At 43.2% G+C, this 14,361-nt stretch overlaps 1 protein-coding gene across 1 annotated transcript in view; it reads right to left on the bottom strand.

Moving 5' to 3' along the window:
* The window catches only part of LOC137373159 (collagen alpha-1(XXIV) chain), a 351,399-nt gene that overhangs the window by 216,517 nt on the left and 120,521 nt on the right, over positions 1–14,361 (bottom strand). Inside the window, exons 15-16 of the mRNA XM_068038018.1 lie at positions 6,134–6,187; positions 5,964–6,008 (exon numbers count right to left, since the gene is read on the bottom strand). Of these exons, the coding sequence (XP_067894119.1) occupies positions 5,964–6,008; positions 6,134–6,187 (99 nt within the window). The remainder of the gene's footprint in view (positions 1–5,963; positions 6,009–6,133; positions 6,188–14,361) is intronic.

Genomic DNA, 14,361 nt, shown 5'->3' with positions numbered 1-14,361 from the left:
CAAGAAGGAACGGCCCTGATATTTACAGCGAGGGAGTGGGGGAGCAGGAGTGCAAAGGAAGGAGGGAAACCTGGGAACGCTGAATTTACTAGCTGGCTGCGGAGCAGGAAGGCCAGTGACAGAAAGCCGCAGCTGCAGAGCCCAGCCAATGATGAGATTGCAGGACAGAATAGCAGTGGTGGTGGTGGGGGAGTTAGATTAACAATTGGGAAAGGTCACGGGCTGAATGGTTGGCCCCAGTTCTGTTTTTTTTATTCTTTCATGGGATGTGGGCGCCGTTGGCTAGGCCAGCATTTGTTATCGAGAAGCTTAAAGGGTAAGTAAAAGCAGAAAAAGAAAGCTTATGACAATCACAAAAAATGTAATACTTTAGAAAGCCTACAGGAGTATAGAAAGTGCAGGGGTGAAGTAAAAAAGGAAATTAGAAAAGCAAAGAGAATACTTGAAAAATTATTGGCAGGTAATATCAAGGAAAACCCAAAGATATTTTATCAGTATATTACGAGCAAGAGGATAACTAAGGAAAAGGTAGGGCCTATCAGAGATGTACAAGGGAACTTATGCAGAGTTCTTAATAAGTTATTTGTCTCTGTCTTCACAAAGGAGAGAGTTGATGTAGACATTGTAGTTAAAGAGGAGGAGTGTGAAGTATTAGCTGTGATAAGTATAATGAGAGAGGAAGTACTAGAGGGTCTGATATCCTTGAAAGTGGATAAATCGCCAGGGCCAGATGGATTGCATCCCAGGTTATCAAAGGAAGCCAGGGAAGAAATAGTAGATGCACTGAGGATCATCTTCAAATTCTCACTGCATATGGGCGAGGTGCCAGAGAAACATAGAAACATAGAAAAGGATTGGAGGTCTGCGAATGTTATACCATTGTTTAAAAAGGGTGTGAGGTATAGGCCAAATAATTATAGGCCGGTCAGTCTGACCTCGGTGGTGGATAAATTATTAGAATCAATTCTGAGAGACAGGATAAACTGCCACTTAGAAAGGCATGGATTTGTTAAGGGAAGGTCTTGATTGAGTTTTTTGCAGAAGTAACAAGGAGGATTGATGAGGGTAGTGCAGTGGATGTGGTCTACATGGATTTTAGTAAGGCATTTGACAAGGTCCCACATGGCAGACTGGTTAGAAAAATGAAATAAAAGCAAAATACTGCGGATGCTGGAAATCTGAAATAAAAACAAGAAACGCTGGAAATACTCAGCAGATCTGGCAGCATCTGTGGAGAGAGAAGCAGAGTTAACGTTTCAGGTCAGTGACTCTTCTGCAGAACTGGCAGAAAAATGAAAGCCCATGGGATACAGGGGTATGTGGCAGGTTGGGTCTAAAATTGGCTCAGTGACAGGAAGCAAAGGGTAGTAGTCGATGGATGTTTTTGTGAATGGAAAGCGGTTTCCAGTGGCGTTCCACAGGGCTCAGTGTTGGATCCCTTGCTGTTTGTGGTATATATTAATGATTTGGACTTAAATGTGGGAGGCATGATTGGGAAATTTGCTGATGACACAAAAATTGGTCGTGTAGTTGATAGTGAAGAGGATAGCCGTAAACTCCAGAAAGATATCAATGGTTTGGTTGAGTGAGCGGGGAAGTGGCAAATGGAATTCAATCCAGATGAGTGTGAGGTAATGCATTTGGGGAGGGCAAACAAAGCGAGGGAATACACAATAAACGGGAGAATATTGAGAGGGGTAGAAGAAGTGAGAGACCTTGGAGTGCATGTCCACAGGTTCCTGAAGGTGGCAGAACAGGTAGATAGAGTCGTGAAGAAGGCATATGGAATGCTTTCCTTTCTTGGCAGAGGTATAGAATACAAAAGCAGGGATGTAATGCTGGAACTGTATAAAACACTGGTTAGGCCACAGCTGGAGTATTGCGTACAGTACTGGTCACCACATTACAGGAAGGACATAATTGCTCTGGAGAGAGGACAGAGGAGATTTACAAGAATGTTGCCAGGGCTTGAAAGTTGCAGCTATGAGGAAAGATTGGATCGGCTAGGGTTGTTTTCCTTAGAACAGAGAAGGCTTAAGGCTTAAGGGTGACTTAATTGAGGTGTGCAAAATTATGAGGGGTCTAGAAAGAGCAGACAGGAAGAACCTGTTTCCCTAGCAGAGAGGTCAGTTACTAAGGTGCACAAAGTTAAGGTGATTGGTCAAAGGATTAGAGGGGACATGAGGAAAATCTTTTTCACCCAGAGGGTGGTGGTTGTCTGGAATTCACTGCCAGGAATGGTGGTGGAGGCAGAAACCCTCAACTCATTTAAAAGGTACCTGGACCTACACCTGAAGTTCTGTAACCTGCAAGGCTACAGACCAGGTGCTGGAAGGTGGGATTAGATTGGGCGGCTAGTTTTGTTGCTCAACGTGGACACAATGGGCTGAATGGCCTCCTTCTGTGCCATAATTTGTCTATGGTTCTAGAGGCCAGACCAGGTAAGGACGGCAGATTTCCTTCCCTAAAGGACATTAGTGAACCAGATGGGTTTTTATGACAATCAATGATAGTTTCATGACATCATTACTGAGACTTGCTTTCAATTGCGAGTTTTTCTTACTTAATTGAATTTAAATGCCAGCAGTTGCCGTGGTGGGATTTGAACCAGTGTCCCCAGGAGCATTAGCCTGAGTCTCTAGATTACTAGTTTAGTGACATTACCACTACACCACCATCTCCTGAAAAGTTAGCTCGGTTTTTCTCTCCATAGATGATATGATGCCTGACCTGCTGAGTGTTTCCAGCATTTTCTGTTGTTCACAGAATCACAGAATTGTTACAGCACAGAAGGAGGCCATTTGGCCCATCGTGTCTGCACCGACTCTCTGAATGAGTAAATACATAGTGCCATTCCCCCACCTACTCCCCATAACCCTGCACATTCTACCTTTTCCGATAACCGTCTAATGCCCTTTTGAATGCTTCAATTCAACCTGCCTCCACCACACTCACAGGCAGCGCATTCCAGACCTTAACCAGTTGCTGTGTGAAAAAGATTTTCCTCGTGTCTCTTTTGCTTCTTCTCCTAAATACTTTAAATCTGCGCCCTCTCGTTCTCAATCCTTTCACGAGTGGAAACAGTTCCTCTCTATCTACTCTGTCCTGACCCCTCATGATTTTGAATACCTCTATCAAATCACCTCTCAGCCTTCTCTTCTCCAAGGAAAACAGTCCTAACTTCTCCAATCTATCTTCATAACAGAAATTCCTCACCCCAGATCCATTCTCTTGAATCTTTTCTACACTCTCTCCAATACCTGCACATCCTTCCAAAGTGTGATGTCCAGAACTGGACGTAGTACTCCAGTTGAGGCTGAACTAGTGTCTTATACAAATTCAACATAACCACCTTGCTCTTTTATATGCCCATACTAATAAAGCCCAGGATAGTGTATGCCTTATTTCTGCTCTCTCAACCTGTCCTGCCATCTTCAATGATTTATGCACATATACATCAAGGTCCCTCTGCTCCTTCACTCCCTTTAGGATAGTGTCCTTTATTTTATACTGTCTCTCCTTGTTTCTTCCTACCAAAATAAATCACTTCCCATTTCTCCACATTGAACTTCATCTGCCACCTGTCTGCCCATTTCCATTTATATTTAGCATGAACTATTCTGCTCAATTTGAAAATTTGGTACACGATTGCATTTCATTTTTAAAGGAGAACTCTAGCACAGTGATAATGCTACTGGCCTAGTAATCCAGAGACCTGGAATACTGATTTGGAGATATGAGTTCAAATCCCATTACCACAGCAGCTGGGGAATTTAAATATTTTAATTCAATTAATTAAATAAATTTGGAATGAGATACTAGTCTTGGTAATGGTGACCATATAACTATCAATTGTTGTAAAAACCCTTCTGGTTAACTAATGTCCTTTAGTGAAGGGAGATCGGGCTGTCCTTACCTGGCCTGGCCTAGCTTATATGTGACTCCAAGTGCACAGCAATGTGGTTGACTCTTAAATGATCTAGCAAGCCGCTCAGTTATCAAGAAAGTGGCTCACTACCAGTTTCTCAAGGGCAACTAGAGATCGGCATAGACAATAACTGCTGGCCTGGCCTTGGTGACTTTCTATCTGAAACCTTTTTCAATTTGAACTCCAATTTTGACATTGGCTAGGCTCCATATCCTCAAGTGAAAGGTCCTACCTGAGGTTTATCTGTTCATGGGTAATGGTTCCTTAGAGCCTGAGAGGTGAGATTCATGCCGCTTCACAAACAGTTAGGTATCATATTTAAAGTTCTATAAGCAGAGATTTAGGCTAGTCTCATTCTAAATACATTCTACTTTTATACCTGGTGACAGAGTGCTTGAAAGTTTTTCATTCAGCAACTAAGTAGTACTTAGAAGCTTGAAATACATAATGTCATTTATATTATACTGCTCTGAAATGCAGACATAAATACCAGCATGCTTTGAATTAATTTTAGTGCAATGTTTGGAGGGTTACGCAACGTCAACGATGAAGCAAATAGCATTCTTTAGCTTCGCCAATACTTCAACTTTGGATTAAACTTAAATTCACACGCAGTTGCAATATTGTGACTGAGGAGTTGTGGGTTTCTGTTCTTGCTGTTGTTAATTTAACAGATGAAACATGTTTTGTAGATATAAAAACAATCCATTCTAAATATTCCTTCAAGGACATGCACAGGAATAAAAGTTAATCCCTTCCATCGTTCTAAAATCTCTGTCACTGTTCAACCTCCTCAAAGGCAATGTGGTTTCAACTGATGTTGGAGCCGATCAGCAATGTTAATTCATGAATGGTGTTAATCACATGACATCAGCCATGAAAAGCATGGAATCCATGAATCAAATATACTGTTCATCTTTTGTCATTTTATAACCACTAAACTCAATTCGGAAAAACTTATTCCACATGTGGTTTCTTCCCTCTCTCCCCGGCTGTTTTATTCACATCAGTAGACATTGGCCCAGATTCTGATATGAAAATAACAGTGAATATACCACACAGCAACTTCTGCCGCGTGCAGTAGGACATGAAAATCCCAAAGTTGCTGTCCGAGATGCGTCACTCCTTCATAAGCTGTGTGAAAACTGCTTTTTACTTTCTGATTCCCCATTCACATGTACTGAATGGTGTGAAATTCTTGCATTGGCCTCATGGATACGGACTAACTCACCACAGAAAGTTAAGGCTATTCTATTCATTTTACTCCAGTCTACGTAACCTTTTAATAGCATGGTGAGTCTTAATTACTGTCAAACAACCTCTCTGGAACTGAAAATTAACTTTTATAAGTGTGAAGTGTCATTCCCTCAGCTTTCAATTATTGTTAGAGATTTTTTAAAAATAGAATAAAAACATTTTTTTTACTTTTTCATTCTGTCTCTCTCTCTTAATCCAATCTTACTTTCCCTCTCGGTTCCGAAGAAGGGTCACTGACCCGAAACGTTAACTCTGCTTCTCTTTCCACAGACGCTGCCAGACCTGCTGAGTGGTTCCAGCATTTCTTGTTTTTATTACTTTCCCTCTCATTGTTTTTCTGTAACTGATTTGACTTCACTATTCGAATAGACACTTGATGATTCAAATTCTGTGCTGTTCATTAACATTTCTTCAAGCAGGCTGGTTGAGGAGATACACAGTTCTATTCTCTGTTCACACAGGTACTAGATGCCCTGTGAAGGGCACTGCACTGTTTGGATGTCCTGCTGACAGCAACTTGCCGTGCAAAAGTCCACAGAAAGTTTGTGAGCAAGAGCAAGAGTAACAAACAACCGCTCATAGCACAATCCAGCCCACTGAACAAGGGGAGAACTGCTGTCGTTAGAAAGGGGTCTTCGGAAAGCGAACACTACCCCAATAAATTAGAACCAGCCATTGAGTGTTCAACACACTCCAAATCCCTATAAACATGTTTTGCTTAGATCAACTGATTCCTATAGATTAAAGTATCCAGAAAAAATTGAAATATTTAGATCACCTTATCACCTTTCATTCCAGGCTGTCCTGCACTTCCCACCAGACCCTGCAAGGGAATTGGAACAGAGAAAAAAATAGTTCTGTAACATCCGAAATACACAACATTTCAGAAAAAGATACTTTTGAGAATCAAGAAATTAAAAAAAAAACTCAATGCTTTAGGAAATATACCGGAGGTCCTGGAATTCCCGGAGGACCAGTTAACCCTGTAGGACCAACATCACCCTACAAGAAAAGAGAAATAAACCTGTGGTTACTGTTAACTAATGAGATTTTCTCTGCACTGTAAACTTGTCTTGCATTTATTGATTTGACCTGCTGTTGTTTATGGTTCGTTACAGAGAGACAGATGATAATTACATTACATAGCTTGTACAGTAAACAGACAGGTCACTCAGCCTAACTGCTCCACGCTGTTGTTTAATGCTCCATTCGCACCTCCTCCCAGCAAGGCAGCTGAATGACCTCGTACTGTTCCTCTATTCCTATTTCCCTGTGATCCACCAAGAATAAGGAGATTAAAGTCCAAAGATGCAAAGGATGTATAAAATAGTATAATAACAATACCCTGGAAATTTCACACAAATTATTACAGCTATTTATAAATTATTACAAAGGTAGATGGTATTTACAGCTTAGATTAGATTAGAGATACAGCACTGAAACAGGCCCTTCGGCCCACCGAGTCTGTGCCGAACATCAACCACCCATTTATACTAATCCTACACTAATCCCATATTCCCAACAAACATCCCCACCTGTCCCTATATTTCCCTACCACCGACCTATCCTGGTGACAATTTATAATGGCCAATTTACCTGTCAACCTGCAAGTCTTTTGGACTGCGGGAGGAAACCGGAGCACCCGGAGGAAACCCACGCAGACACAGGGAGAACTTGCAAACTCCACACAGGCAGTGCCCAGAATCGAACCCGGGTCCCTGGAGCTGTGAGGCTGCGGTGCTAACCACTGCGCCACCGTGCCGCCCTATAGCGTTCTACAGCGTAGAAACATTTGGCTGAACTGCTTCGTGCTGGTGTTTATGCTCCATGTCAGCCTCCTCCGACCCCTCTTCATCTCACCTTATCAATATATCCTTCCATTCCTTTCTCTCTCATGTGTTTATCCAGCTTCCCCTTAAATGCATCTATGCTATTCACCTCAACCACTCCCTGAGCTAGTGAATTCCACATTCTCAGAACTCTCTGGGTTAAGAAGTTTTTCCTGAATTCTCTATTGGATTTATTAGTGATTGTGTTATATTGATGGCCCCAAGTTTTGGTCTCGTTCGCAAGTAGAAACATAGAAAATAGGAGCAGGAGTAGGCCATTCGGCCCTTCGAGCCTGCTCCGCCATTCATTATCATCATGGCTGATTGACATCCAACTCAGTAACCTGTTCCCGCTTTCGCCCCATACCCTTTGATCCCTTTAGACCCAAATACTCATGAAACATATACTCTCTACGTCTACTCTATCAAATCCTTTCATAATCTTAAAGGTCTCTGCCAGGTTACCCTTCAGTCTTCCCTTTTCGAGAGAAATGAGTCCCAGTTTAGTTCTGCCCCATTCTTAAAAAAAATGTTTTTTTTTATTAAATCTAGTTGCTAGGGCTGATATACTAATTGAAGCTGCCATTTTCATGCCTTTCTGATTACCTATGTTTTTACAATGGGAAGGAATCTCATGTTGCATGTGCGATCTTCCATTGCCCCATTCAGGGTGTCCAGTTTCCAGGTGTGTGATCGGGCAGTAATGAGCAGTATTTCCTGCCTTTAATCTCCTTTGCTGTTGTCCCAGCATTCATAGTAAGGGTGAAAGCTCTCTATTAAACTAAAGGAGCTTTACTTTCCATAGAAATGTCAGCAAGGGCGGCCTTTCAACCCATCAGCAGCATGCTGTAATACATACGAACATACGAATTAGGAGCAGGAGTAGGCCACTCAGCCCCTCGAGCCTGCTCCGCCATTCAACATCAGCATGGCCGATCTGACTGCAACCTCAACTCCACATTCCCGCCTACCCCCAATAACCTTTGATCTCCTTGCTTATCAAGAATCTATCTATCTCTGCCTTAAAAATATTCAAAGACTCTGCTTCCACCGTCTTTTGAGGAAGAGAATTCCAAAGACTCACAATCCTCTGAAAGAATTTCTCCTCATCTCTGTCTTAAATGGGTGACCCCTTATTTTTAAACAGTGACCCCCAGTTCTAAATTCTGCACAAAGGGAAACATCCTTTCCATATCCACCCTGTCAAGACCCCTCAGGATCTTATATGTTTCAATCAAGTCGCCTCTTACTCTTCTAAATTCCAGCGAATACAAGCCTAGCCTGTCCAATCTTTCCTCATAAGACAACCTGCCCATTCCAGGTATTAGTCCAGTAAACCTTCTCTAAACTGCTTCCAACGCATTTACATCCTTCCTTAAATAAGGAGACCAGTACTGTACACAGTATTCCAGATGTGGTCTCACCAATGCCCTGTATAACTGAAGCATAACCTCCCTACTTTTGTATTCAATTCTCCTCACAATAAACGATAACATTTTATTAGCTTTCCTAATTACTTGCTGAACCTGCATACTAACCTTTTGTGATTCATGCACTGGGACACCCAGATCCCTCTGCATCTCAGAGCTCTGCAATCTCTCACCGTTTAGATAATATGCTTCTTATTTATTATTCCTGCCAAAATGCTCAATTTCACATTTTACCACATTATACTCCGTTTGCCAGATCTTTGCCCAATCACTTAACCCGTCTATATCCCTTTGTAGCCTCCTTATAGAGTCATAGAGTTATACAGCACAGAAACAGGCCCTTCGGCCCATCGTGTCTGTGCCAGCCATCCAGCACCCAGCTATTCTAATCCCATATTCCTGCACTTGGCCTTCAGCCTTGTATGCTATGGCATTTCAAGTGCTCATCTAAATATTTTTTAAATTTTGTGAGGGTTCCTGCCTCCACCGCCTCTTCAGGCAGTGCGTTCCAGATTCCAACCACCCTCTGGGTGAAAATTTTTTTTCTCAAATCCCCTCTAAACCTCCTACCCTTTACCTTAAATCTATGCCCCCTGGTTCTTGACACCTCCGCTAAGGGAAAAAGTTTCTTCCTATCTAACCTATCAATGCCCCTCATAATTTTGCACACCTTCTCTGCTCTGAGGAAAACAACCCTAGCCTATCCAGTCTCTCTTCATAGCTGAAATGCTCCAGCCCAGGCAACATCCTAGTGTATCTCCTCTGCACCCTCTCCAGTGCAATCGCATCCTTCCTATAGTGTGGTGCCCAGATCTGTACACAGTACTCCGTTGTGGCCTAACTAGCATTTTATAGAGCTCCATCATAACCTCCCTGCTCTTATATTCTATGCCTCAGCTAATAAAGGCAAGTATCCCATATGCCTTCCTAACCACCTTATCTACCTGTGCTGCTGCTTTCAGTGATCTATGGACAAGTACACCAAGGTCCTTCTGGCCTTCTGTACTTCCCAGGGCCCTACCATCCATTGTGTATTCCCTTGCCTTGTTATTCCTCCCAAAATGCATCACCTCACACGTCTCAGGGTTAAATTCCATTTGCCACTGCTCCGCCCATCTTACCAGCCCATCTATATCTCCTTGTAATCGAAGGCTTTCCTCCTCACTATTTGCAACACCACCAATTTTCATGTCATCTGCAAACTTACTTATCATACCTCCTATATTCACGTCTAAATCATTAATGTCCATAATGATTATGTCCTCTTCACAACTTACTTTCCTATCTATTTTTGTGATACCTATACCATATCCTACTAACCTTTCGCATATGAAAGTAATATTCTAATCTCGATGTTTTGGTACGAATCATAGAGAGATACAGCACCGAAGGAGGCCATTTGGCCCATTGTGCCTGTGCTCGCTCTCTGCAAGGGGATTTTAGTACAGAAGTAAAGATGTCTTGCTGCAATTGTACAGAGCCTTGGTGAGCCCGTATCTGGAGTATTGTGCACAGTTTTAGTCTCCTCATCTAAGGAAGGATAATGGAGGTTCACCAGACTGATTCCTGGGATGGCGGGATTGTCTTATGAGGAGAGATTGTGGAAAGTGGGCCTGTATTCGAAGAATGAGAGGTGATCTCATTGAAACTTACAAAATTCTTACAGGGCATGACAGGCTGGATGTGGATAGGATGTTTCCTCTGGCTGGTGAGTCTAGAACCAGGGGACACAGTCTCAGAACAAGGGGTAGGCCATTTAAGACTGAGATGAGGAGGAATTTCTTCACTCAGAGGATGGTGAATCTTTGGAATTCTCTACCCCAGAGGGCTGTGGAAGCTTAATCATTGAGTATGTTCAAGACAGAAATGGATAGATTTCTGGATACTAATGACATCAAGGGATGTGGGGGATCGTGGGAAAAATGGTGTGGAGGTAGATGATCAGCCCATGATCTGTTTGAATGGCGGAGCAGGCTCGATGGGCCGAATGGCCTACTCCTGCTCCTATTTCCGATGTCTAATTAATCCAACTCCTCTGCCTTGCACATATGTTCCCTTCAAGAATTTATCCAGTTCCCTTTGGAAAGTTACTACTGAATCTGTTTCCACCACCCTTTCAGACAGCGCATTCCAGATCATATCAAAACCCTTCATGACTCTGAACACCTCTATCAAATCGTTATCAAATCTTCTCTGCTCTAAGGAGAAAAACCCCAGCTTTTTCAGTCACTTCACTGAAGTCCCTCATCCCCGGTAAATCGTAAATCTCTTCTGCAATTTCATGAAGGACTTGACATCCTGCCTAAAGTGCGTTGCCCAGCTGAGGTCTAACCAGTGTTCTATAAGGGTTTGGTCGAACTTTCCTGCTTTCGTATTTATGCCTCTATTAATAAAGCCCAGGATTCCATAATCCTGCTAATCCTTTTGTGACCAATTCTCTAACCAGAGGAAAGAATCTTTCATTCGTCATGATCTCAAATCATTTCAAGACTTGGAATTTTTTAATTACATTCCCTTCCCTACATAGTAAATATAGAATGAGAGTTTTGAGTCTCTCAGCCCCGGTGTCATTGTAGTTAAACTACAATGAATTTAGTTAAGCGTTACATGATTCCAATTTAATTCTTTAATGGAGCACCAAAACTGCAAACATTGATTGCACAATTAATAATTTAAATCTGACAGAGATAGATTTTTGCTAGGGAAAGGTGCAAAAAGATTTGAAGCCAAGGGCAGGTGAATAGATTTAAAATAAAAATTACAACAGAAGCTCATTGAATGAAAGAAAAAACTCGAATTTCTGTAGCACCTTTCATGACCACAGGATAACCCAAAGCGCTTTACAGCCAATGAAGAAGTCTTTGAAGTGTAGACACTGTTGCAATGTAGGAAACGCAGCAGCTAATTCATGCACAGCAAGATCCCACAAACGGCAATGCGTTAATAACCAGATCATCTGTTTTTGTGATGTTGATTAGGGGATAAATATTGGTCAGGGCACTGGGGAGAACTCCTTTGCCCTTCTTTGACACAGCACCATCCGATCTTTTCGGCCCACCTGAGAGAGCAGACGGGGACTTGGTTTAACCTCCCATCCACAAGACAGCACCTCTGACAGTGCAGCACCAAACCAACGTGCACTGCAGCATCAGCTTAAATTTCCTGCTCAAGTCTCTGTCGTGGGGTTTGAACCCACAACCTTCCAGCATAGACGTGAGAATGCTAAACACTGAGTCATGATGGAATAGGCTCAAGGGGCTGAATGGCCAACACCTGTTGCTATGCAACTGTGGTCCAATCAATGATTTTGATCGGCGATCCTCTGGGGGAAAATGGGTGGGATGGAAGTTAAAAATCCCCCTCGTTACTCACCCTCCCTGATGCTGCAGTGTTGCTGACTGGATCCGTAGTATTTTGCTTTTATTTCAACACTAACCTGCTCTTTGATCAAGCAGCAAGGACGCCTGCTCGGAACTTGGAGGATCTGTTTTTAAGCACATACTCGTTGTGTCACCATGACGCCACCAGGAGCCGACTGTAATATTTTATTCGTGGGCCTGAGTCGGAAGTTGCAGTCAGTTTTTGTGACCAAGACAACCCGGAAGAGATGCCGATTGGGGCAGGAACAGTCCGTGGCGATAATGTTTGCAATTTTTAAAAGATTTCCATCTGAGCAGCAGCAGTGTTTCCTCTGAGTCCCACAATCAAATAGCAAGCAACATCTGTCTCAATCTCACCTCCCCCCGCCATCCATCAATCACACAGACTCTTGCCCAACAGCCCATCCTGCAGACATACCTGCCTGCCAAACTGCCTCATGGTCGCAAGATTTAGTACCACTTGATGCCGACTACCTGCCTGGCACGGGTAGCATTTAAAGGCGGCAGGGAGTTAAACTACTAAACGGTACCGTGGCCCTGAATTTCAATGTTTAGGTGTCATTCCGGGTGGCTATTGGCAGCACTAGAAATGTCAGTCAATCTGTAGCGCATTTGATGTATCAGGCAGATGGTGTGTGTCTTCCTCACGAGGTTCATCATTCTTCCCCAAAGTAGATGACAGGAGCTCTGGGCTTTGTGAGGAGAGAAGATATTTCCCCTCAGTGCAGAGCGCAATTGACTGCACCCACAAAGCCTTGCATGCTCCATGTTAAGCACCCATGATCAGGAAGGGCTCACATTCTCTCAATGTTCAGCTGGTGTATGACAACAGATAGGGTGTGCAGGACTACGCCTGGTTTTCTGGCAGCTGTCATGATGCCTCTATCCAGACCTTTGCTACCTCTAGAACTGACTATTCCAACCAACCTTTCACCTCCCACTCCCCATAAACCTGAGCTCATCCAAAACTCTGCTGACTTTATCCTAACTGCACCAAGTCCCGTTCACCCATCACCTCTGTGCTCTTTTATTTTATTAATTCATAGGATGTGGGTGTCTCTGGCAACGCCAGTATTTATTGCCCTTGAGAAGGTGGTGGTGAGTTCAACTGAGTGGCTTGCCCAGCCATTTCTTACGGCAATTAAGAGTGAACCACATTGCTGTGGGTCTGGAGTTGGATGCAGGCCAGACCAGGCAAGCATGGCAGATTTCCTTCCCGAAAGGGAAACAATGAACGAGGTGCCTCTTTACAACACTTCAGTAGCTTCACAGTCACCACTATTGATCCTGGATTTTTATTCTAGATTTATTTAACATACTAAATTTAAATTCCTCAGCTGCCATGGTGGGAGTTGAACTCATGTCTCTAGATCATTACCAGTCCAGTAACATAATCTACTTGTTACCATACCCTGCAAAGTTACATTGCCTCCCAGTCTACCAAACCCTCAATTTTAAAATTCCCATCCCTGTTCTCAAATCCATTCACGGCCTCCCCCCTCCGAATCTCTGTAACCTCCTCTAACTCTACAGCTCTCCGAGATCTCTGTAACCTCCTCTAACTCTACAACCCTCCGAGATCTCTGTAACCTCCTCTAACTCTAAAACACTCCAAATCTCTGTAACCTCCTCTAACTCTACAATCCTCTGAATCTCTGTAACCTCCTCTAACCCTACAACCCTCCGAGATCTCTGTAACCTCCTCTAACCCTAAAACCATCCGAGATCTCTGTAACCTCCTCTAACTCTACAACCCTCCGAATCTCTGTAACCTCCTCTAACTCTACAACCCTCCAAATTTCTGGATCCACCTCTAACTCTACAGCTCTCCCAGATCTCTGTAACCTCCTCTAACTCTACAATCCTCTGAATCTCTGTAACCTCCTCTAACTCTGCAACCCTCTGAATCTCTGTAACCTCCTCTAACTCTGCAACCCTTCGAGATCTCTGGAACCTCCTCTAACTCTACAATCCTCTGAATCTCTGTAACCTCCTCTAACTCTGCAACCCTCCGAGATCTCTGTAACCTCCACTAACCCTACAACCCTCCGAGATCTCTGTAACCTCCTCTAACTCTACAATCCTCTGAATCTCTGTAACCTCCTCTAACCCTACAACCCTCCGAGATCTCTGTAACCTCCTCTAACCCTACAACCCTCTGAATCTCTGTAACCTCCTCTAACTCTACAATCCTCGGAATCTCTGTAACCTCCTCTAACTCTACAACCCTCTGAATCTCTGTAACCTCCTCTAACTCTACAACCCTCCGAATCTCTGTAGCCTCCTCTAACTCTGCAACCCTCCGAATCTCTGTAACCTCCTCTAACTCTACAACCCTCTGAATCTCTGTAACCTCCTCTAACTCTACAACCCTCTGAATCTCTGTAACCTCCTCTAACTCTACAACCCTCCGAGATCTCTGCAACCTCCTCTAACTCTACAACCCTCCGAATCTCTGTAACCTCCTCTAAATCTACAACCCTCCGAGATCTCTGGAACCTCCTCTAACTCTACAATCCTCTGAATCTCTGTAACTT

This window comes from Heterodontus francisci, chromosome 8 (genome assembly GCF_036365525.1).
Source record: "Heterodontus francisci isolate sHetFra1 chromosome 8, sHetFra1.hap1, whole genome shotgun sequence".
Taxonomy (NCBI): domain Eukaryota; kingdom Metazoa; phylum Chordata; class Chondrichthyes; order Heterodontiformes; family Heterodontidae; genus Heterodontus; species Heterodontus francisci.
The sequence above is the reverse complement of the archived record's forward strand: the minus strand, read 5'-3'. Positions and strand labels throughout refer to the sequence as shown.